The sequence below is a fragment of the Aspergillus uvarum genome, assembly GCF_003184745.1.
Source record: "Aspergillus uvarum CBS 121591 unplaced genomic scaffold BO82scaffold_12, whole genome shotgun sequence".
NCBI lineage: Eukaryota > Fungi > Ascomycota > Eurotiomycetes > Eurotiales > Aspergillaceae > Aspergillus > Aspergillus uvarum.
The window spans coordinates 94,882-118,346 of NW_020291309.1; the positions used below are offsets into that span (position 1 = coordinate 94,882).

The window sequence follows — 23,465 nt, forward strand, 5'->3', positions numbered from 1 at the left end:
GTGTGTTTTCTTCCTACCAAAAAGCAGCATTTATTCTTTGGGATCGTTTCAATTCACATTGAGAGTCGTAAAAACCGTAGTTATAGATTGACAGTGATACACATTTAACCCCCGGGATGTACACGACTACAAGATCGGAATCGCCAGCCCATCGCCTCTGAGATCGCTTCCACCACTGTAGATCAGCTTCCCTTCGTCATAGTGGCACCGAATGATCTGGCCCCGCCCAAACATGCCCCTCTTCCAGCCGGCCAAGACCTTGACCTCGTGGCCCAGACGCCGCAGGCCCTCGATCGCCTCCTCGGCGATGCCCTCCTCGACGTAGACGGTGCGGTCAACGCTCTTGCCGGGGATGGGCTCGCCCGCGCCGATACAGATGCGCGGGGAGTCCAGCGCCGCCTGGGGGTGGTACCCGAAGGCGAGCATGTTCAGCAGCACCTGCACGTGGCCCTGCGGCTGCATGAAGCCGCCCATCACGCCGTACACGGAATGCAGCGATCCGTCGGCGACGTTCGTGACCATGGCCGGGATGATGGTGTGGTAGGACCGCTTGCGGGGGGCCAGGGCGTTCGGGTGGTCGGGGTCCAGCGAGAAGTTGGCCCCGCGGTTCTGCAGCGTGAAGCCGCAGCCCTCGGGGATGATGCAGGTGCCGAAGCCGCCGTAGTTGCTGTTAATGAAGGAGATGCCGTTGCCCGCGCTGTCGGTGACGGAGAAGTAGACCGTGTCGCAGTGGTTGTGGGCCGGGCTGCCGTGGTCGATGATGTCGGAGGCCCGCTCCGGGTTGAACAGTTTGGCCCGCTCGGCGAGATAGCCCTGGGAGATGAGGTCCTGAGACGGGACCTTGTTGGTGTCCGGGTCGGTGACCCACCAGGAGGCGTCGGCGAAGGCGATCCGGAGGGATTCGATGATTGCGTGGAGGTACTCGGCGGAGTTGTGTTGAGCTTCGCTGAAGATGGGGATCTTGCCGGTACGCTCGAGCTCCTCGAGGATGCCCAGCGCCATGAGAGCGACTATGCCCTGGCCGTTCGGTGGGTGCTCCCAGATCTCGACGCCCTCGTTGGTCTCGTCAGTGGTGCCGTCAGTCTGCTTGGAGACGATACCCTGTCCCGTGAATTTGAGCGAGATGGCCTCCGTCTCTTGGCTTCCAACCTCGGCATGGTACTTCAGGTCGTCTAGCGTCATGTAACCTCCCAGGTCCTGGACGACTTTGACGATCTCTTCGGCAATGCGGCCCTCGTAGAAGCCTTTCTTGCCGTGGGCGGCTAGGGAGCGGAAAGTTTGTGCGAGGGTTGGATTGCGCAAGATTTCACCGGGCAGAGGGCTACGACAGCCGTCTTTAGCTGTGGGGTCGGCTTTGAGCATCTCTCTGAAGTTGGGAGAGGCAGCGCGGATCAAGTGCTCGCTTTCATGCCACTATTTAGAACGATTAGTCCCATCGGTGCTCAAACAGAGAGCGGGTTGAAAACGTATTCCAGAAAGTCTCTCGAGGCCGAAATTGCCAAATATGGTGTGACTTACGAAATATGAGGCCAGTTCAGACACGGGGAATCCCTCTTCGCCCAATTCAATTGCGGGACGCAAAACATCCTCCAAAGTCAACTTCCCACTACCGAACTTCTCGAATGTGTCCACCCATCCTGCTGCAGCTCCAGGTGTTGTGGCTGCAAGGACACTATCCATGGGAATTTTTCCCGAATCGCCGGGACCTAGTTTGAGATCCTCTCGCACCTTTTCCAACGTTGCGCTGCCAGAGTATCTGCCAGAGCCGTTGATGGAATGCACCTTCTTTGTCTTGGCATCGTAGTAGAGGCAGAACATGTCCCCTCCGATGCCAGTGGAAGAGGGTTCAGTTATGTTCAATGCAGCGGCTATGATCAATTGACTGTGTTAGTGTTCGATTGAAGATAAAGTCGTTGGCATCGATGTCACTGACCTACGGCAATTGCAGCGTCCTGCCTAGAGGGTTAGCAGGGGCATGTCCGTTAGAGTTTGCGATGACGAAGACATACAGCAGCGTTGCCGCCATTACTGAGGATTTTCTGACCTGCAGCTGCAGCTAGAGGTTGCGTGCAAGTCACAATGCCCTTGGTACTATGCACGGTACTTCTTCGACTGGCAAAGGGAGCAAAGTCGGCATTGAGACGAGAATAGATGGCTTTAGAATTGAGTGGCATTGTTGAGGCGGGGAATCGTTGATTCAATTGAGAGAGCGGGGGGGCGGGGAAAGGAAGGGCGGCAGTCGGCTTTGGAGAGGCAGGCGAGGGAACCAAGCGAAGTTATACGGAGGAAAGGAAGAATGGAGAAGCTAGCGGAAGCGATATGACTCCAATATTGGTTGGAGGGCTATTGGTAGATAGGCCCGGCCGAGGATAAGAAGCAAGCGCGACGACGATAACTAAAGTTACCCCACTGAGTGAGGGGGAATCTCCAAATGTTGGCGGAGGGCGATGGCGTTATCTTATCGGAGGACATCCTGCTAGGAGTGGGTGAGTGACTTGCAACAGCCATGACTCTTTGAGACTCTTTGAGACTCTGAAAGCTCGTAGTATAGAATGCAATGATGCAGTAGGACAGTGGTGCAAAGGTGGAACTATGAGTATCACAGTCTCTCTGTTGTACAGTATTTGATTTGTCTTGTCTGCAAACAGCTGCAGACCACGTGATGCCGCATGACCTTCCCGAATGGGGTGTCAGTCGGTCGGAAAGGCAGCGATGGAGAGAGAGCGAGAGAAAGAGATAAGATGGAACGTGCCAGGAGGATTTGATATGATCGCACCCAGTCTCATCTCCGTTGCTCTGCCCTGCTCTCCACCCGCTTCTCTCTTCTCCTTACTGTGGTGGGCGTTTCATAAAAGGATAAACCCTTCCTCTTCCCCACCGACACTCACTCTCTCTAGGATTGGCATCCCCATCAGGCCCAGAAAAGGACCGCCACGGCTTCTGGATCGCCGAGACGAACCACTTCTACTACTATTCATTGCCCAGCTCGTGCTGGCCCCGCGCCGAAGAACGGAGCTGGATCTTTCCCAGCCGTGTCATTCCACTTCCAACATTCATGGAATCCAGGGAATCCAGGGAGTCCCGTTTTTTCTATAACTAGATTGCTCTGCCTTTGCCAGACTCAAAAGCGTCTACATATACCTAGCTGACCGGCTGCTCACTGTGTGAATTCTTGTCCGGCGAAAAAACAGAGCTTGGGCCGTGTGGATCCCCGCCCCCTCAACCATCCGTACTTCTGCCGTCATTGTCACAATGGTGGTCTTCGTTGACTACGATCACGACGCGTTCAACAGGCACAGCTTCCCTGGCGTCCCCGACACACACTTACATCCTTTCTTAGAGCCTCAAAAGCCAAAATTATCCAAGTTACTGGCAGTCGGTTCGGATCCATCGACGAACGTGCCTGCAGCTCACGATCAGTCCCCAGATTCGTTACCGAATCCTACCATCATCCATGAAGATCAACAGCATGCCCTCAACCGGAACGCTTTTTCGGCCGCTCTAAGCTGCTATCCGTATGGAATACTCTTGGGCCAGGCTACCGAGTGTCTGGTTCCTGATGTTGTGCTGACTCACCATCCAGGATCATAAAGGAAATTGCTCGAGCAGTCGACCTGAACACCTTGCATGCCCTCTCCCAAACCTGCCGCCAATTCCACGCAAATCTGGCCCCATACCGCTCGCAGTTGATTAAGCAGACCTTACGCTGCGAGAATGAGTACATCGAGACCGTATCGGACATGCTCGACAGCGGAGCAGCAATTCCCAGCAGCGTCAAGTCTGTGCTGCAGCTATTGAGTCAGAACGCAAGAGCATCGGGCCGAATAACCACAGGCAAGGTTGCTAAATGCGCTCGAGATATGGTTGCTGAGTGTCGTCGATGCTCGAAAGTGGTGTGCCGGGTAAGCTTAGGCCTCCCCGGCTTCAAGTCGAACATTGACGGACTAACGTTGGCTCACTGCAGAACTGCACCATTAAGCCTCCCTCAAGCAGCATGTATAAGAACCGCATTCGCCGCCTCTGCACGACCTGCCAGACAGCCCCGTTAACTGACCTAATTGATCCATTGCCCTCTTCGTCTCAGTCTGCAATGGCTCACGAATCTTCAGCATCAAACGCACCGTCAACGGCCATTGCTTTTCAACGCACTCCATGCAACTGTTATGAAGCGATCTGGCTCTGTCATCAATGTGGTCACCGCGTTCGCAGCAATGACACCACCTACCGTCGCGTCTGGACCTGGCGTACACGTTACAGCACCTATCTTGGCGGTCTAGGCACAGGGATCGGCGAGGGCTGTCAGGGTGTCAAGTGCGGCCGAGAGGAACAGTGCCTTGCAGCCAAAGAGATCGAACTCGAGGTTGAATGCGAAGCAGACGAGGCGTCCGGGGGTAGCTCGCCGGATTACAGTCACTACTATGAACATCGGAACCATGCGCATAGTCCTCCCAGACACACCACCATCGAGAGCTGGGACCATCGTGACGGCGACGAGCCGGGGTATTTCCGGCAGGAGATTATCGGGATTGGGGGGAGGGTGAAGCAGAAGGCGAAGAAGAGAATTGTAGTAGGCGCTTGTGTGGCGGAGCATGAGGATGAGAGGGAAACAGGAGAGTATCTCACTAGGGAGGAGAAGGGCGAACATCGTAGTTGGTGCGGCTGGTGTTGGAGAGTCATCCCTGCGAAGGAAGAGGTTCATTAGTCCTAGAGTCCGGAGTAGCTGTGGAAAGGATAATTGTTAACTCAGGTAATACAGTAGGTAGATCGAGTTGGAATATCACTTCCCGGCTGTAGCACACTTGTTTCTGCCGTTTGAACTTCAGTGATTCAATCTGTCTCTGTCACGCAATGTGCTGCAAACTTTACAACAAGTCCTCGTTACAAGTCTAGCTCTCCCTCGCCGTGTGTCTTCACTAATGATGCCTGGGTCAAAGATAGACAGAAAAGCAGTTGTCGATCACTCTCTTCCAAGAGAAAACTACTACCCTACTAAAAAGGATATGGTGACCATTCTCCCAAGCCTGCACAGCCAAGCACAGCGTCGGCTGCAAATTGAGCCTAACCAGGGCATAATGCTACAGTCACAAACCCCCTCCCCAGAAGGGACTACATACCACCTATCAACTTTCGCGCATCGACAAACAATGATGCAGCGCAGCGAATACTGCTTACTAAGAACCTTGTTCATACTAGGTATAGGCAAGGCAATTCGAAGACAAATAATGATAAGATGTGTATGTACGATTCCAGATAGGAAAGTCTATAGCTAGATATACAGAGTATTTGTACAGACTGGGAAACAAGAGTTGTTCATCGAACAACTTAACCGCGAAGCAGAATCTAAAGCAGACAAAAATGCATGTACAAAATAGTTGCCTGTTCAGGCCCCCGAAACCAAACCAATTTCCGAGGAGGAACATCGAACACCGCCGCGCATGTAAACTTGATATAGCATAATTCAATAAGGCATCAGAGAGAAAACATCGGTCGACATAGGAGATAGATCGGGAAATCAATTGTGGATGACCAAAAAAAAAAAAGGTTCCTTGCACAAAAATGGGTATATAAAGAAGTGATAGATAAGAGAAAGAAAAAAAAAAAAAAGCAGAAGCCATGCAAGAGACAAAAGAGATGCTGTGCAGTAAACCTTATAAGCCAACGCGAGTCTAGTAAAGCAGCTCTGATGATAGGTGGGTGAGAAGGAGACAAGGTGGTAGCTCCTTCCCGAGTTCGGGGGGGGAGTGTAGTATTTGTGTAATCCGCTCTCCGTCGAAAGAAACTTTTTGAAGCCTTTGCAGGATGGATGTTTCGAAGCTGATGTGGTGATGTTGCTTTTCTCTTTTCCCTCTTTCCTTTCCTTAATTTTTTTTTTTTTTTTGGGTGGTTTTCGGTTTTGAGCGTTCTGTTTTCCCAATTCGAATTGTAAGATTAGCCGCGTCCGCTGCGTCGATTGCGTATTAGACATTTCGATTATAAGCTGAATCGATTTTCCGCTTCAAAGCATGGCTGATAAGCCCTCCTTGTTGAGGTTCCGGCGAGGATGAGGTCTAATGGATCGTGGTCGTTACTTCGTGCTTCTCGTGCGCGCTTTCACATCGTCCATGACTTCCAGCCCATGTTTGGGGGGAAGGCAGCGGGTGGTAGCACATGCTCGTCATAACCCAGGCTGTGTGTTGACCAGCTCGGCGAGGGGTAGGCGCATTGAAGGGTCTGTCAGACCGGTGTTAGTCGGAAAGGTTTCGAAAAAGGAGCTTGATACAACATACTGGTTGAAGAAGACCTTCGGTGAGGGGCATGGACATCATGCTCATGGACGGCAGGCTGATGTCCTGCTGTTCCCAGCAGCCCATCCGCGATTGCATGGAGATAGGCGATGAGGTCAAGTCGTGCTCAATGATGCTCTCGGGGTATGGTTCAACTGTGGTCATGGGCGTGGACACCACGGAAGATCGAGCGTAAGAGTGAACTGAAAGCGAGCCATCCGAGACGGGAGACGGGCATGTGTCGGGGGTAGCGTAGAAGCGACTGTCCTCGATGGACTCGTGAATGTGAGGGCCCTGGTACAACGGGGTGTGGGGTGCCGACTGCAAATCAACTCCATTCCACATCAAGCTGCAATCGCTGGAGAAATCTGGGTGGATAGCCGGCCCGACGAGCGATCCTACGGACATTGCATTCTGGGGCTGGGAGACGGTGAGATAGGGAGTCGCGTGGGCGTTGACAGGTGCACACTTGGGCACATAAGCCTCGGGCATGACAGAGGTGCGGTTCTGACGCTGCCATTGTGCGGTGTGGTCCATCTGGGCTTCGAGCTCACTGAAGTTCTGCGTTAGCGGCCAGGCAGTGACTTTCAACATGGAAGGTCACTCACTGTCTTTCCATGTGGCGGGAGAGCAAGTCGGGACGGTGGAATGCTTTCTTGCAGTTGAGGTGGGCGCATCGGAACAATGCCTCGGGGTTGTGGTTCAACTCATGCCGTCTACAAAAAGCAAATTAGCACGTGAAAGAGTCGAGCCGGGTACACTGCCATCAAGTACCTTCTGTGCTCTGCTCTGGTGAAAACCTAGAACTTGAATGTTAGCCGAGACTCATGTTGACCTATAATTCATGTATACTGACTTTGTTGCATCCTGGATATTCGCAAGCGTGGACGCGTTTGCCTTTCTTTGCTTTGCTGATGCGATGTGTAGTTGGGGTGTATGTGATGGGGAGAGGGATCTCCGCTTGGGCAGTGCTTCGGCGCATGGTGACTGTATGTTGCTGGCCAGCAATTGATGTTGTAGTGAGAGTGATAGAAGAAGAGTTGGTAGGAAGTAGTTGTTCCTGTTCCTGTTGGTGTTTGAGATGTTTAGGAGTGATTGACTTTATAGAGTCGTGTGGAGAGGTGAGGATAGACAGGAAATCTGCCGGCGACTGGGTCGAAGATATAGTTCTGGTTCCTGAAGGAGATGATCCCCTGGTCATTCTGTAACAGACCCAGACTTGTCAGGAACGGGAGGTGAGCTATGGGTGTGGAGATTGGGGGTCGTGAGCAAGGTGGGCTGTGATGCAGCTATACTAGCAAGATTGGGGAACGGGCCAGAAACGTGGTGGGTGAGATCGGAAGTTGATTGATTTGATGTAGGTGATTATGATGATGACGGGAAAATGCCTCGCATCTGCAAATCAAGAGGGAGGCAGTGAGATGCGGAATTGGAAAAAGAAAAGTGAAGATCTGAAACGAACTGGTATGGAGAACGAGGAGAAGGAAGGCTTAGAAGAGGGCCGGGAGAAGGGTAGGTGAGAATAGTTACATGCAGAGATGATGATGGAGATATAGAAGAATCTCCCAATGCGGCTAAGTCTACTTCTCACCTACCACATACGGTACCGAAAGATCGCCGGGTAACTTGGGGGAGGAGGCAGAGGAGGCAGAGGAGTAGGGAAAGACAGTTCGGAAAATAAAATCATAATTCCAAAAAGAAAAAGAAAAGACTAAGATATTTGGTCGGAAAAAAGAAAGAAGAAAAAAAAAATAATTAGAATATACTAAAATAAAAAAATCAAATCAAAGCCATAGCTGTATACATCCTAAAAATCCAGACCCAAAGCGATCGAAAATAATACGAAAATGCGGAAATTCACGAAAATATTTGGCCAATGTAACCAGCATCAATGGCTAGTCCCGAGTAGTCAGAGGTAAGCTAGCAGAAAAGCAGTTCTTGATGATCATTCTCTGCAGAGTGATCATACTGGGTTAGCCACCATGGCTATGTTGGCTGCTGGGGACAGCACGAGTGGGTAACCACTGACGGGATCGACCCATCCTCATTTTCCAAAGTCAAAAGGATCGGATTAATTCCCTAACTCCCATCGAAATACACATGATTGACGGTGCGGGAAACGGGGCAGGATGGATTCAAACGGGCGACGGGCGATGGGCGATAAGAAAGTGGACTCGATACGACAAGTAGTCAAAATGGAGGTATAAAGTCAAAGAGAAGCAAGAAAGAAAGAATAATAGGATTCGGGGAGCAAGACAAAGTACTGGACAATACGGAAGATAATCAACCTCACTGCAAAGAATAAAAAAACCTACGGAATAGTTGACAAATAATATGCATTGTCTCATCTGCCGTTAGTTAGTCATGACAACGACAGCAGCAAATTGCAGCCGGAAACAGACCAACACCTTCCAAGTCTGCGGCTGAGGCGCACTGCAGGGATATGGAGAGAAGAGGAAAGGGAGGAAAAAGGGAAAGGGGGGCAACAAAAAGACCATGCAATCATGGGATAAATTACGATGCCGGTATGCAGCTCGTACAGTACCACACCCCCACCACCACCCGGTCTACTCTAAGCGGTTCAGTCAATCAAAATTACTTGGTGGAAGTTGCACCTGTTGGCTCGTTCCCATCTCCTTCCATTGTCATCACCATCCTCATCGTCTCCCGCCGCCACGAGGCGCCGGGGAGGAGAGAGGGGAGGGAGGGGAGGGGGGAAGTGGGTGGGGGGGGAAGTGAGGATCCAGGGAAAAGCAGACCTTCCGATCGAGAAATGCCTGGATGGATCATGGATGGATGGGCCAATGGCCCAATCTATTTCCCGGAAGAGAAGGATATAGTTCACAAAATAATATTCCTACCCGCAGAATGCGGACATGAGATAATGACAGACATGTTAACAGCAATCAATATGAACTTCAAGCCATCCACCGCTCATGCCATACAGGACTTCGGATTGATTAACCGGGCCTCATGGTTTTGCTGCCACTCCACGCGGCTCTGCGCCCGTGTGTCTACCTCTAGATAGAAAGGTATAGTACAGTACAGTACAGTACCACTTTTATGCAGCGAACTGAAATGCTGGATAATGGGTTTAAGGCTTACGACCATATGGATATCTCGCGCGTGACAGGGGTCTTCAGCGGATCAAACTGATCTTCGCGGCAAGGAGGTCAGGATATCGACGATAAGGAGCAAATTCTCGCAAGATCAGTGGAGGAGGGGGGAAGGGTTGTTGGGTGGTGGACGTTAGGAGAGTGGGAGTTGAAGAAGAGACACTCACAGAAATCCAATCAACAGTCAGAGAGAATGTTGGGGATTTGACTCTTCTCATTGGTGTGTTCGCGTGAGCTAGTGTTAAGCGCCTCTTAGGTACAGTACTTTTACTGTCATGGCTGAGGTTGGGGGGAGAGAGGTGGGGGGGGAAGAAAGAGATATCTCCATATCTACCCCCCTCTGCTTAGCGTGTGTTGGTTTAGGTTAGGTAGACAATTGCTGGATGGGAAACGACTCATGGAGGCTCTCGCTCATTGTCCGGCCCTCCCCGTAGCAATCAGAGGTTCAGGCTTTCCGTCCAAGCCTCAGGGGGGTCCACCATGGAGACTGGAGAATGGAGATTGCTATCCGCCCTAGGCTAAATGTCTGAGGGTGTGCCAGGATGGTCGATTAGACTAGACGGCTCCATAGAGCTTAGGTCCAAAGGCCCCGGCCTAGAAACGTAGGTAAACAGAAGCTCCACGGACCACTCCAGCCAAGATGGATCCCCCCCATCCCGAACCAACCAATTGAACCAAGTGGAACCGCTATCCACTCACCTCATTTTGGAATTTATATCCAGTCAATTAAGCGGCTCTAGCATTCGCCCACTGGCCTACTTTCCATTCAGAATGCGAATGGACCGAGACGACCTGGGTAAAGGGCTTGCATGACTGCGTGAATTAATTAAGTACTGTAGAATACTCTGGTTTCTTCACACAAGCCCATTACTGACTACAGACTGACAAGGTTGACCATGATTACAGGTATTCACAGTACCAGAAGAGCCTCTAGACTGGCGGCCTGCGGGTCCCTCTTTGATTGCTTCTTACCGGCGTAGGGTCGGAGATAGCCCGCTAGTCAACCAAGCAAAACCCAGGGTTTACCGCTGTCATAGCACAGGCGATCGTGGGCTTGAGTCAAAATGTCCCTTTCTGGGTTAATGGGGTTGATGGATTTTGTCGGACATAAGGACATATGTAGTAAAAGGAGAATCCTTGACGACCCTTGGCACCGTTGAATGTGTCATGATTGCAAGGGCTGCTAAGGAGCGATGAAGAACCACCCGTTGGGGCATATAGAAACATCCATTATAGATGGATCAGGCAAGGGAGAAAGACCAGCTGAGGTCACACAACCACGTGTAGGACGATCGGCGTGTTTCGGTCGATTACCTTATATTGCTGCCCGTTATTATGGAAATATTGTCTCCAAGTAAGATTCCATGGTCTCCGTTTAGGGGGAGCACGACCACACACGCCTTCGTCACGTCCTGTGATTCGATGAAATCCTGTGGTCAGAGCCCTTATCGGGGCCTGCAGACAACGGGAGGAAGACTTAGCAACTGGAGTCTGAAGAATCATTGTTACGGCGGCGATAGTTACCGTACAGGCTGGACGCCTGACGAAGAATAGAGTTCCTAAGACTGCTCCCTGAATCGATAGGATATTCAACCTGGACGTATATCGACCAAGTGTTCTGTGCAAACTGATTCAGTTCCATTATCATCATGCAGCAGAGACCCTTGGTAGTAATGACTCGATGCAGGGCATCATGTAAAAGTCAGCAACCCCAACTTAGTCTGATTCTGATTCTGTTTCTAGAGTATCAGGGTATGTGAGAATCGGAAATGTCAATCGCTCGACGCTTCGGTACTTGGAGACTACCACAGCAAGCACTTCGGACAATGTGGTAGGCACATTCATGCACAGTTACACCGGAGGTAGGTGGCTTAGTAGCGTCGAAGTATACAATGACATCTAGTGTGGCAGCGAGGGCGTCCAGCCCTGTGGCCAGTGGGGCATGCTTGTAGGCTCATCATCCCTTCCTTTTCCCCTCAAGGAAATGATACGCTCAATGTGAGCAGAGACAGCACCCCTGCCACCCTCGAGTCTTCGTGAATTCAACTGGACTTCTAGCTTGTTTCATCGTGAGAATCGACTGCACGCACCTCGTACCGCCCAAATGAGCCTTGTGCTTCCAGAACAATGTGCTTACTCTTGGTTGCTGTACGCCTCAGGCTAAATGATTGGTCGAAGGCATAATACATTGCTTTTTCCCTGACCAACGACACTCCGGGTTTGATAACAACCACAAAGCACCACGAATGAATGATTGAAACAGTAAGTATCAAACATGACACCAGAGATTCGGTACTAGACCTGAAATGATGGGAATTGATCTTCCGGGGAGCGGGGAGGGTGTGAGAATCACTAAGGAATCATCGGAAGGCACGGATCCCTATGTTCCTGGCGCCCGTGTTGGCAAGGGACCGTCAATGGTATGACAGTACGGAGTTCTCCTTCGTTGCTATGACGCTGCCACACTACACATGTACACTGCTCCATAGTAAGCACCAGTCGGTCAACCAACTTACCAAGCCATCCATTATTGGCGGCGGGAATGTCATATCCACGCGAAGACGGGATTCTTTGGTGGTGGTGCTGCTGCTCAATGAGAGCCGCTTTTGTTTCCGAGATTGCTCGATCTTATAGTAGAGTGCATTAGTTCAGAATTGGGAAGAAAAATCATCCTAAAGAGGGTACTCGGGTCGTGGTTGACAAATACGTCGCGTGAAAATGGAGAATGTAGCTAACCGACCAAGGAGGCGGCTTAGCTACCTAGTACTATGTAGAAACCTGATTCGATGGGGGACTGCCTCAGGCCCTGGAACTTGGGGCACCGAGTGCCATGGGTATGACACCATAATCCAGTCATTGGATCACTGCTCCAGGAGATAATAGGTAATCTTTCAGTCCGCGCTAGAAAGTCTTCTTCACGTGGCGGGGACATCATGCCAGGATCGTGATCCTTCAAGGCGTGGCAATGGGGCCTAGGAGAGGGGAATCACACCATTGAGGAGGAGTTGAAGACGCTAAGTATTATGGTGTCTATCTATCTGTCTGTATGGATGCATGTCCTCTCTTTCTATTTCTCTTCTTGTCGCCTTCGCCCAGGTTTCCAACTAATGCATCCCGTGCTTAGAAGTCTGACTTTGGGGCTGCGCAGCCCGGGTTCCTACACCACAGCTGCAAAGTAAGATGGCTTGACGGTAGAGTATGTCTTGTGTTGTCCATGCAGCGACGGTGCCAAGAAGTCGAAGCCGGCTTGACACTAATTATAACCACAGGCATAAGGCATCGTGCTCACTGGGCGGCACATTCCGGTCCTGTGTGGCACAAAAAGGTAATGGTGGTGGTCAGCAACAACGTGGCCTTCCTGTGGGGAAACAAGGAGGGACAAGAACGACTGGCCTAGGTGTAGAGGAGGGTTGCATCGGAATTCAAAGGTAATCAAAGCATGATTAAAAGGTCTCAGAACCCACCTAATTAACTTAACTTGAAGAGGGCCAGGTTACGGCCGAGTTTCTCCTGGCCTTTAATTCTTCAATCCTCAACAAAGACCTTCCTCGTAATTTGGCGATATATTATTTGCTAATTTAATGGCTTGGATTGATTAGCTGAGTAAAAATGATGGTGAAGACGGGGTATTGACTCGGGAGGCCACGGCCGAGATGGACGTCAGTGGGTGTACTGTGTGTGTACTGTACAGTGCTGGACTAACCACATTCTGTCTTTAGTACTCCATACTAAGCGGTTATCTCCTTCCCCTGTGGGCAGTCATGGCAGTGTCAGGTGCCTTTACTGTAACTACACTCAACCAGGAAATAGATTGGTCGCTCACGGGCCTAGTCCCAGACTAAACCCGGCCCGGAACGTTGTGGTGTATTGCCGTGGGCAACACCTCATTTTGTTCACTAACTTAACACCAACACTACCAGTCTAACCCCCCTTCGCGAGGCATTCCTTTTGCAGAAGTCCAAGCGAGGAAATTGACTGGCCCAATGGCTGCGGACATTGAAACAGCAGTGAGACTGTGAGACAATTTGGAACTCGAAATTCCCTTGCACACGTGCAACCTGCAAGCCATTGTTGGACTAACCTACAACTTACTATACAGGGTATTTCGAATACACTTCTGAGTTGAGTCTAGTGAACGTGACGGTGACCGTGAACCTGGTGGACTTGAGCTGCTCAGTCGGTTACTAGCTACTTCGTACTGGGTCCTGGAGAATAAGGAAAATAGGAAAATGGATCGGAGGCTCGGCAGGGCAGTGCGCTCCGGCAGCGGCGGGGGTCTTCGTACCGCCGGAGCCAGAAACTGCCCCGGTATCCGCCATGCCCGTGGCCTTGTTGTCTGTTAACTTTCTTAGCATCGCCATGTTGTTCCGACGACAGAATCCATGAAGTCCACCAAACGATGGGACTGTCCAGGCAGGCTCCTGGAGGATTTACAGTTTGGAACTCTTAGCCGACTGCAAAATGATCCTGTTCCATTGTTTACCTCTTTCTTCAGGTACGGCTGGATCCGCAGGAGGGAAGGATTTCGATACTGTATGTACAGTACATGTGTACCTGCCTCGAAGGATCTAAACGGGGATCGAGTGTCACAAAGAACTATTTCTTTGGAAATATGGTTATTGACGTAGGCTGGGTACAAAACGTGGTGATCAGCAGCAATCTCGGGGGCTGCTCCTGCAGGTGCCTGACCTCCAGGTGGCATGACAAGCGAACCAGCGAACCAGCGAACGGACGAACGAACTGGGCTTTTTCTCTCTTCAGTTCTGACCTCATGTCACCCTCTAAGGGCAATCTGCAATCCTGAAACACACCCTTGGGGGGAGGGGGGGGGGGTCATCGACTCTGGTTCCGGAAGATCGCAAAAAGGCTTATCGGACAGACCAGACAGACCAAGCGAGTCTGCCTTGCCTCAGGCTGTCTTGTCTTCTTAGGTAATCCTACCCCTCCCCCCTGTTCCTGTTTGTTTGTTTGTTTGTCTGTCGTCATAGAGCGTCTGACCCATGTATTCTTTTACTCTTCACTCTTACATCTCTTTGCTTAGCCTCATGCAACAAGAGAAACACGAAACAATCGGGCTACCTTGTCGGCTAATCAGCAAATATGGCCTTCTTCAATACGCATTAATACAGTTCTCGAGATTTTCCGCTCTTCCTCCAACTTGGATGGCGGTCGAAAAAGAGGCTCAGAATCCCAAAGCCCCCCAAGAGGCGGTCCGATCGAGAGTGAGCCATCGTCGATCTCCATCCCCAGTTGATTCTTGTCTGCAATCACATTTCTTCTTCGTCTAATCAGAGTGGGGGGCTTCTAAAGCGTGAACATGCCGAGTCTGGCTGCTGCCCTTTGGGAATGTAAATCCCCATCTCCAATGCCGCACTGCCTGGACATGAGGACGGAATTGACCCGTCAGGCATGCAAGGAAAAGCCATTGCGAAGTGAGTTCGACACACCCACTAAGGACCAGGTCTGCAGCTAACATTCTAAGTCACTCACGCTAGTGACTAGGTTGATAGAACACCAAGCGTATGCTGAGGGTAGCTAAGCGCTACTGCCGAATAGCAATTTTGGAACGGGCAGGCAGTCCCTAAATTCCCACTACGTACCTTCAGCGACATTAGTCGTTATCCCACCAATTCTCACTAAATTACATGCTAGTAAAGTTCAGACCTCAGTGTCAGGCCCCCTCGACTGCATGGTAGTCTAATAAGCGACAGTTGGTACCAACCTCCTCAGGTCCTAGCAACCTAGACTACCCCACTGCCAAGCCAACCAGTTGAGTTCGTCCAGTTTGGCCTGCATGATTGACCGTCCCGCGGGTCCGCAACTCTGGCGAGCCTCTTACGTTTGGACAAAACCCATAATATACAATAGTGACTAGTGAGGGTCTACTCGACTGAATGTTGGATAAGAATAGCTAAGTGGCCATGTTAACGTTATACGAGCAGACAAATCATGCTTTGGCATCGCCATGGTAAGAAAGGTCGACTGCGAACCAGGCACGGTAATAGTCGGTCACGGCCGAGCCCGTCTGTGATCGACACATCGAATGTCCAAGCACTCGCTTAGACACATATTCTTCCACTTTCATACCGCTCTGCACGGTAGACCTACCCCATCTTGACGGGCGGTCTTCCCGCTGGCAGTTGTACTTGCTTCAGTGACAAGCTGACACCTCCAAGCTGGTATACTTCGTGAGTATATCATCTTCTCGTATAGGGTTCGGGCTCCTAAGGGGCCAGCCGTACATTGTCTTTTCATGGCTGTCGGTGTCGTCAGTATAGTATATCTCGTCAAATCACATTGTGCTTTGTCTACCGCTAATTCTGTAGGAACGATCTCTCAAGGCTTACTATGAGCCCCAATTCGGAAAATGTTCCTGCCCCTGTCAGCAACCCTCCTCCAACACGAGGGGGATATTTTGTGATAACAGTGCCCGGTTGCCGGGATAAGACGATCGGCTAAACGAGTGTGGTTCTTTTTCGTGCCATTGGTCAGGGCATGATATTCCATACTGCTTCGAACATTCTACAAGCAAATCTGCATATTACACGGGGCGCTGCTATGCACCAAGTACGTCCTCCTGCAGCTGGTAGCTTATGAGCTACTGCACCGCTCGCATCTAACCTATGTACTATACAGATTGCATGTCATAGGGCCACGAGGCCTCTTATTTTCGCCCCCATGACAGGGGTGCCATGCGCTTCAGCACGGCCACATGGCCTTGACTCTTGCTGCGGTCTCAGCTTCTGACAACAATCGGTGTCGGTCCGGTCCCCCCTGGTCGTTTGTTGCTAGAGAGGCTGGTGCTCTGACATCAACGGCGTGTTCAACGATCGGTTTGCACTAAGAATGTCCTCTGGATCTCCATCAAGCGGTCTCCAAGCCACGCTGCTAGCAGGCAGTGGCCCCTTCGGATGAGGAACCATCCCGCTTCTGCCATACTTCTGCACCGCCATGATTGCAATCATTGCTTGCTACCAGTAACGTTTCCCGTCCCTCTGACGGTTACAATGGTCCATGCATGATTGCCCCGGTCAAAAGCTCTAAAGTCGAACTACTACCAATTATAGAATAAAGTGGAGGCTGGCGAGCTGATTCGCCGACCCTCCCTCTCGTACCTTGCTGTCCGCATGGTGCAGGGAGCATGAAGAGAGTTTCATCCTGCCCGCACGTGTATAGGGCACTACTCGGAATTCTTGGGGCATCCTACAACGCTTCTGAACTCTGAAGTGTGGATACCTCAGCCATGACGGTTGCGGAGCCCTGCCACCATCAGGCTTTCTCGTTCTCATCTTCACAGCTCGGAGATGTTCGCGGTAGCATGCCACACGGATTAGATCGAATCTTTACACGAGATTGTCAGCGAAGTTGCTCTTAGCTCCAGTAAGGCCAACCATGCTACTGTGTCTAATATGAGACATCTTCTAATTCAAGCATGGTGATATCAGAAATGTTTCCAATCAAAACACATGTCATAAGGCAAGCGCAACAGAATGATAGCCACCAACGCAAACTTCCGCAAACCAACGTGTTGGTGCGGCGTTTGCCGCTCAGCTGTGCGGATCTGCTACGAGCGCAATTTCAGGAAAGACTATACCAACAGAGGTATTGTTCTAGACGTTTCGCACATTCTGCTTAAGCGGATGAGGTGCTTGAACTGTCATAGTGCCTCTCACCTGCATGATTCCTTTGATCTGCTGACCAGCCACAGGTGGCTCCCACTGTTGGGTCCAGGAACGCGGCTTCACCCTGTATGCAGAGGGATATCTGAGACAGGTACCATGACCAAACAATGGGTGGATGAAACCTAGTGTTTCTGACAGGCTTAGTCCTGAAACTCCTCCCATTTGATCATCCTATCCCTCATGTCGAGCTCCTCCCCATCCACCACAAACCTCCCGTCCCCACGATGGTGCACCATCCTCATCTGCCTCTTCCCGCCACCAACAGCACCGCAGGGCTCTTCTAGTTGCTGATTGCTCTGCCCATAGTTCAAGTCCAGGTCTCTGTTCACCCATGCGCGGACAACCCGCAGTATCCACAAGTGGTACGTCGCCACCAACGCTCGATCATGAACCACACATTGGATATTGGCCATGATATCTTTCCCGCCAACCAGTGGCGCACGGGCAGTCCTTTCCAGCCTCATGTAACCCTGCCCCTTTCCTTCTCCATCTTCGCGTTCTGGATCAGTCTCTGGCGGTAACGGCGATTCCGGTGGCTCCACAGGGATCATTTTGAATGCATCCCACTTATTCACCGTTTCGCCACTGCAATTGCCAATATCAACCACCTGCTCCAGCAGCTCCGCAGCAGGTACTGCAAGCACGCATTGGCCGGTTCTTTTCAGGTTGTCAAAGCTTTTGTCCCACGGTCCAATACATGCGCCGACCAGTGTTGGTTCCTCATGCTGGATCATCATGTGAAAGCCCATTGTCATGATATTGTGCGTCCGATCGGCTAGAGACCCGGTGGTGACGAGGACCACAGGCCCAGGCTCCAGGAGGCGATTGACTTTATGCGTGGGATAGGAGAGGAATCGGCTCCGATCATCGAAATGATCCTGTTCCTGCTCCTGCTCCTGCTCCTGCTCCTGCTCCTGAATCTTCAGGCTCTTCTGCTTCTGATGCCATCTAGGCCTTTTGCTGGAACGGCGTGGACTCAGACCTAGCGGTCTGGTTGGGTCCCTTTTTCCTGCACTTCGGTTGTCGCCTGATACTCGCTTGAGAGGCATTTAGGCTAAGGTGTTGGGAAGGATGTAAGTATAACTTTTGTAAGCTTGTAGACCTAGGCCTGCAGTGGAGAAATCCTGCCTAGAAGAGAATACGTGCAGGGTAGGGAGAAGTGACCTGACTCGGATCGCGTGTCGAAAATGGGGGCTGTGGACGCGTCACTTGCTAAAGAACAAAGAACGGCATTTCTGGAGTGACGTCTTCTCCGCATACTCGCCGGGCTCCCGTGACCTCCATTTTTTGTCGCCATAACTCTACGAGTGTGAAAGAAAGAGAATCTATTTGTCTTGTTCATGAATGATTATGCTCCTGATGTATAGACAAGCACGGCGAAAAGTAGTAAGTGGTTCTGACAAAGCGAAGTGCTCGAAGGAAACACTGAAATCCCCCCCCCTTCAGCATAATCTTCCATGTATCCGGAAAGATCTTGAACTGTAAACAACGACCACTTGCTTGAGGGAGAACATGTGATATATGCTCCTCATTGTTCTCTTTCGCTCAAGGCCCAAATCACCAAGAGAGCCAGGACCGCGAACCTAGTAGCGAGCAACCACTTTCCACATCTGGTCATCACCTCCTCGGCTGACACATTTATATTAATGTATTATGTGTACAATCAGGATACAGATCCTAACCTTCTCCCCCCAGGCCTTTTCATCATCCAGAGGACCATCCTGGGAGGGAAACAACCCATTCAATGGGGAATCTGAGCCTGAAGTAGCAACAGGTGGGTGTGACACTGGTTCAAAAACCAGATTGGATGTGATGTGGTTGCAACTTGTTCGTGAAATGGAAAAGGAAAAAGAGAATTCCGAATAGTTGTGAAGGCATGCATGCAAAACGTATATTGGAACTAGGAATCTCGCCGAGAGGTAGATGGGATCTACATCTTCAACTGTATATATACCTACGACATAAAGCTATGGGTATGGTCTTGTAGAATGTGTGTGTTTAGTTTAAGCCTAATCCTTCTACTGGTTATAGACTGGTTCACACCTCTAGAAGACTATTCGAGACTTAAGGTTGTAAAGTATACTCATTGGCAACCAGCTGGCAACTAGCTTATAACCCCTAACCCCCCCCTTTCCTGATGTCCCTTTCCACGAGGTACTTTACACCCCTTCCTTGAAGTCACTCAGTGCCTTGTAGAACAGCCATATGCATACACCTTCAAGAGGAAGCACGGCGACGGAGAACCCTGGAGACCAAGAATCCCATATCCAATGTATACCTAAAATCTCTTCCCGAGTGCAAAAACGTGGAGGGTGTAAGCAGGCTGAATGGGTAGATATCTTCCCGTTATGACTATAGATACAGATTTTAGGCAAGAATGCAGCAGCGCACCGCCTACGAGTAACCCATACTCGGCCGTGATAAGTACTGTACCGCCCTGCAATGATGATACTCATTCGAATCGAGAGAGAGGAAGGGTGGGATTGGGGAGGAGTCCGACTGTAGACTGTTATGGTTGCATCTCCGGCTAGGAATATGCTTCCGCTGATTTCGGTTTGGAGAGGGATATAGAAGCGATATGAATGTGACATATATGGTCGGTTGATCTGGGAATACATATAGGCATCGGATTGCTTGCACTGTCCTCGTCTGGCCTTCTTCTTCATGGGAGGCGGCTTTTGTGTATATAGACGGATTGAAGGTGTTCCCTGATGAGCTCCGACGATGCATGCAACTGATGGTAGGAGGTGGTTGCTCCTGGGTACGCTTGACCTGACGCTGGGTCGAGTGGTGGTTTGCGGTCAGTGGATGACTCGTTCGAGTCTTGCTTGAACGCAGAAGGAATCGGATTGTCAACCGTGTCAGCTGGAGTGTGTCGACTGAGATCTGGCTGGCGCTCACGGTGCTGTACGCAGCCCACTCCGTCGGAACTGACAGAAGACTACGTCCCTACACCTACACCTATCAACGAGTGCATGATATCCATTCATCCTCACATTAGTTACAGAGACCTAGCCTGTCCTGTCCTGTCCGTTTCATATTGAAACAGGAGCCACCGTTAATAATATCAACGATAAGGCATTGCAAAAGCATCGCAGCAGTTTTGAAGCATCACAAAAACAGAAGCTCGATGTCTCAAGAGATGAAAAGAGAAAGCGGGGACTCAAGATCCGCCCGGAAAGAGAGATGACTAACGTAAGATACAACCCATGCCAAACGCCCTGGTTAAAAGCAAGAATACAACAAAGAACCTTGGTGGACATGTCGGATGTGTCAACCCAAGGGAGCGTTGAACTTGGGTGACTGAGCCCATGCCCTTCCAAAAGTACATCACAGCGGTGATTCGGGACTAGAGGCCTTTTGTCTCGGCAGTGAGACAACCCTCTTGAGTGCTGAAGCGCATTCGGATCGATGCTGGGTCACCACCAGCGACGTATCTTAAATGGGACCATCGTAGTCGAGGCTTGATGAAGAAGTGGGATCTTGTCCGATAACATGCTCTGATATTGAGATCACAAGGTCGCTAAATAGCCTGGCAAGAAAGGGGGATATCGAGAAGAAGAGCGTCTTTCATAGAAGAGGCAATATCACAAGCGAGCGGAGTGTCGGATGGCAGGAAAGCAAGAACGTGACTCAGATGGCGCAAGTACGCGACGACTTGCCAGGATGTATCGGAGAGACTCTTAGCGGCGGTCGGGGTTGGTTACCTGAAAACTAAGTTAGCCTCAAATCAAACACCTGTTGTGTTGGGACGGGTAGAGCCTACCTGCAGGATACGACGGGAGAAGTCTTGATCATCGTCGATACTGCCGTTACTTTGCCGTTTTTGAGCCATGAAATCACCATCGAATCGGGAGTCACTGCCCTGTGCCATGGGTTGTCCGTAACCGTCCACGCCAACACTCCGACGATATTGCGCTTCCACCGATTTACGGTTCTTGAAACGCCAGAGAAAGAACCCAGCACCGATGAGCGCACACAGGCCGACTACTCCGATGACAACACCTGCCGCAATCGCAGCAGTGTTCGCACTTGAGCTTTTTGACTTCTCGGTTGGGGTAGCGCTTGCACTAGCGGAATGAGTGGCAGGAGCTTCGGTAACATAGACTGTTTGCCCGCCGCTCGTGACGGCATGGACTGTGGGTGTCTGTGTTGTCGAAGTCGACGTCCCTTCGGTGCCCTTGCTGGAAGTACTGCTCGAGGAAGAGTAGTTATCCACGTCGTCCTCAATACCTGTTAGATAGACCGAATATGTGTTTGCACCGCCACCTAGACGAATGGTCAGCATCGAATACACATAGAAACTTCACTTAGGTAAAGGCAACATACACATGACCGATGGCCAGCCAGCACACGACAGATTGCATTCGTCATCCGATACTTTGTCCGAAGAGGCCGGTAGTTCATTTCCGCAGAGACAGTCTTGTTTGTTGTGGAGTGCAAACACGGCGTAGTTATCCTTCAAGCATAACTTCTGGCAATATCCGTTACTTTGGTAGGTGTATGATCCTTGGTCTTCCAAGGGCGTTGAGCTCGAGTAGCATCCGTTGTAAACTTCGTCATAGGCAGCGGTCGTGGGTACATGGGCAGCCAAAAAGAGGACCGAGGCCACAAGAGCCGACCGCATGGTCAAGAGTTTCGTGAAGGAAGACATGATGAATGGGATAACGATGGCGCTGCCGATAGAGGTGACTGGACACCTGCTCCAGACACAACAGTCAAGGTTGCTTGTTGATGCAAACGAAGGGAAAGGGACGACCTGCGTAACCCTTTTTCGGAGCGCTGGGGTGAATGTCTCGAAGGTCGGGTGAGTCTCGGCTTCCCGTCTTGCGCAAGATCTTAGGTACTTGTCACTGCGATCTGCGGTAGAAGGGTACAATGTGAGAGGTGTTCGAGTTGTGGACAGTTGAACCCCGGTGGGCGCAGAAGAAGGGCTAGAGTGATGCAAGCGATGGAAAGAGTGTGTGATGTTCGCCTTGGCGGGGAAGAAAAGGGCCTTGAGGAGCAGGTTGTTTCAAGCACCCCTTTCTGTCGAACAGAGTTTAGTGGGCGACTGAACGGGTATCTTAGGCAGGGGAATCAGTCAGGGTCGAGAGTGCCCCAAATCAATAAATGAACGGATTGGTCCTTGAGCGTATTGAGGCGTGGCAATCGGGGGGGCGGAGATTTGGGGGGAACGGAAATTGGCGGAATAACGGTTATACGAAGGCGTCGAGGTCTGAGTTGCTTTAGGGAAGCAACGCGTGACAGGCAGCCGGTGGAGAAAATAGAAAGAAGTGTGAAAAGTCGAAGAGAGAGACAAGTGAAGGGGATAGAATGGTAATGATAGTAGTGGAGGCCCAAAAGAGCAAACGAGTGTCTAGGGTCAATAGTGAGTGAGCAAGCGCAAGCAAGCAAGCAAGTAGTAGCAGGAGGGGATGAAGGAAAGTGACGAGGCGGTTCAACGACTCCTCTAGAGGAAGGAAAAGAGTGTGATTGACCGGACTAGTCTAATAATTAGTTAGATTAGGTGGATAGAAATAGAATTGGGATTGCTTCTGCTGCTTCTGCTGCTTCTGCTGGCTGCTGCTGGCTGCTGCTGGCTGGGCGGCAAGATGGAATTGGGGGTAGGGGAAAGAGGGTCGAAGGGTGGAAAAGGCCCTTAAGCGACGCACTGACAGGCTAGTCAAGGATGCTAAACTCAGTAGGGGATGAAGAGAAGAGAGAATTGAGGAGGGGAAACAAACAACAAAACATGCCAGTTACGGATACAATGAGGTGGTACTCCGTACCTTACTGGATACAGAGTACCAGGTACGGTAAACTTCTGGGAACGGGAGGGAAACCAACCCTGGATCAGAGGATGTGCAGCCCGTGCAGCCGTGCGTCTATCGTACTCCGTACAGTACCCAGAAAAGTGAGCCACTGCATGGTGGTAATCTATTCTAGTACCGAGTCAATACCGGATAGTTGGCTAAGGTACAGTACCAGGCAGGTACCAGGTACGGAGCACTTGGAAATGATCCCGCGCGTGTGACGAATGATCGATGGGAGGGTCCAGGGGCAACTCCCACTTTTTCCTCCTTTGGGTCAAACACGGGCGGAGACTGGCATGTGCGAATCCACTCCAAGGCTTGCAGTTTGGTCATGAGCTGCTCTGAAACGGGATGAACAGCCATCCCATGGTACACCAAATAACTTAACTGACTTAACCATTCGTTATTACGATGCTGATTTTCTTCCATCTCGCTCATCTTCAAATGTCGCCTAACTGACTGACTGAAGGTGTGGACTGTAGTCAATGTGCACGAGGTGTACCCGACAATCTACAGTAACGTACATCCTACTACAGGTGCATGTCAAAAGAACAAACACACACACCCCTCTCGCAATTCCCATCCACCAGACCCGGTGTACCGTACTGA

At 50.8% G+C, this 23,465-nt stretch overlaps 5 protein-coding genes across 5 annotated transcripts; 1 reads left to right on the forward strand and 4 right to left on the reverse strand.

The window, feature by feature from the left end:
• Nucleotides 1–45: 45 nt before the first annotated feature.
• Nucleotides 46–2,353, reverse strand: BO82DRAFT_330052 (gamma-glutamyltransferase family protein). Its single transcript, XM_025633081.1, has 4 exons — nucleotides 2,010–2,353; nucleotides 1,934–1,952; nucleotides 1,519–1,868; nucleotides 46–1,413 (listed from the first exon to the last, which is right to left on the reverse strand). Exons 1-4 carry the CDS (start codon nucleotides 2,172–2,174, stop codon nucleotides 127–129), a joined length of 1,821 nt encoding a protein of 606 aa, XP_025494334.1. The 5' UTR covers nucleotides 2,175–2,353; the 3' UTR covers nucleotides 46–126.
• Nucleotides 2,354–2,765: 412 nt separating this feature from the next.
• Nucleotides 2,766–4,797, forward strand: BO82DRAFT_381669 (uncharacterized protein). The gene is made up of 3 exons (XM_025637873.1): nucleotides 2,766–3,515; nucleotides 3,584–3,902; nucleotides 3,965–4,797. The coding sequence occupies exons 1-3, from the start codon at nucleotides 3,253–3,255 to the stop codon at nucleotides 4,700–4,702; spliced, it is 1,320 nt and encodes a 439-aa protein (XP_025494335.1). The 5' UTR covers nucleotides 2,766–3,252; the 3' UTR covers nucleotides 4,703–4,797.
• A 1,293-nt stretch (nucleotides 4,798–6,090) lies between these two features.
• On the reverse strand, nucleotides 6,091–7,245 carry BO82DRAFT_399796 (C2H2 finger domain protein; the record flags this gene model as incomplete). Its single annotated transcript, XM_025639142.1, has 5 exons — nucleotides 6,091–6,210; nucleotides 6,267–6,816; nucleotides 6,872–6,979; nucleotides 7,038–7,063; nucleotides 7,120–7,245. 5 exons carry the CDS (start codon nucleotides 7,243–7,245, stop codon nucleotides 6,091–6,093), a joined length of 930 nt encoding a protein of 309 aa, XP_025494336.1.
• A 9,627-nt stretch (nucleotides 7,246–16,872) lies between these two features.
• On the reverse strand, nucleotides 16,873–18,110 carry BO82DRAFT_381671 (flavin reductase family protein; the record flags this gene model as incomplete). The annotated part of the gene is made up of 2 exons (XM_025637874.1): nucleotides 16,873–17,939; nucleotides 18,096–18,110. 2 exons carry the CDS (start codon nucleotides 18,108–18,110, stop codon nucleotides 17,202–17,204), a joined length of 753 nt encoding a protein of 250 aa, XP_025494337.1. The 3' UTR covers nucleotides 16,873–17,201.
• Nucleotides 18,111–20,744: 2,634 nt separating this feature from the next.
• Nucleotides 20,745–21,688, reverse strand: BO82DRAFT_277536 (WSC domain protein; the record flags this gene model as incomplete). Its single annotated transcript, XM_025631193.1, has 3 exons — nucleotides 20,745–20,768; nucleotides 20,828–21,330; nucleotides 21,391–21,688. 3 exons carry the CDS (start codon nucleotides 21,686–21,688, stop codon nucleotides 20,745–20,747), a joined length of 825 nt encoding a protein of 274 aa, XP_025494338.1.
• Nucleotides 21,689–23,465: the final 1,777 nt, after the last annotated feature.

What these genes read in the sequence shown, in the direction of transcription:
- BO82DRAFT_330052 (XM_025633081.1), bottom strand. Translation starts at nt 2,174, where the DNA reads ATGCCACTCAATTCTAAAGCCATCTATTCTCGTCTCAATGCCGACTTT. An exon ending in CTGAACTGGCCTCATATTTC is followed by an intron (nt 1,414 to 1,518) that starts GTAAGTCACACC and finishes CGTTCTAAATAG; the next exon opens with TGGCATGAAAGCGAGCACTT.
- BO82DRAFT_381669 (XM_025637873.1), top strand. Translation starts at nt 3,253, where the DNA reads ATGGTGGTCTTCGTTGACTACGATCACGACGCGTTCAACAGGCACAGC. An exon ending in GCCGCTCTAAGCTGCTATCC is followed by an intron (nt 3,516 to 3,583) that starts GTATGGAATACT and finishes CTCACCATCCAG; the next exon opens with GATCATAAAGGAAATTGCTC. An exon ending in GCTCGAAAGTGGTGTGCCGG is followed by an intron (nt 3,903 to 3,964) that starts GTAAGCTTAGGC and finishes GGCTCACTGCAG; the next exon opens with AACTGCACCATTAAGCCTCC.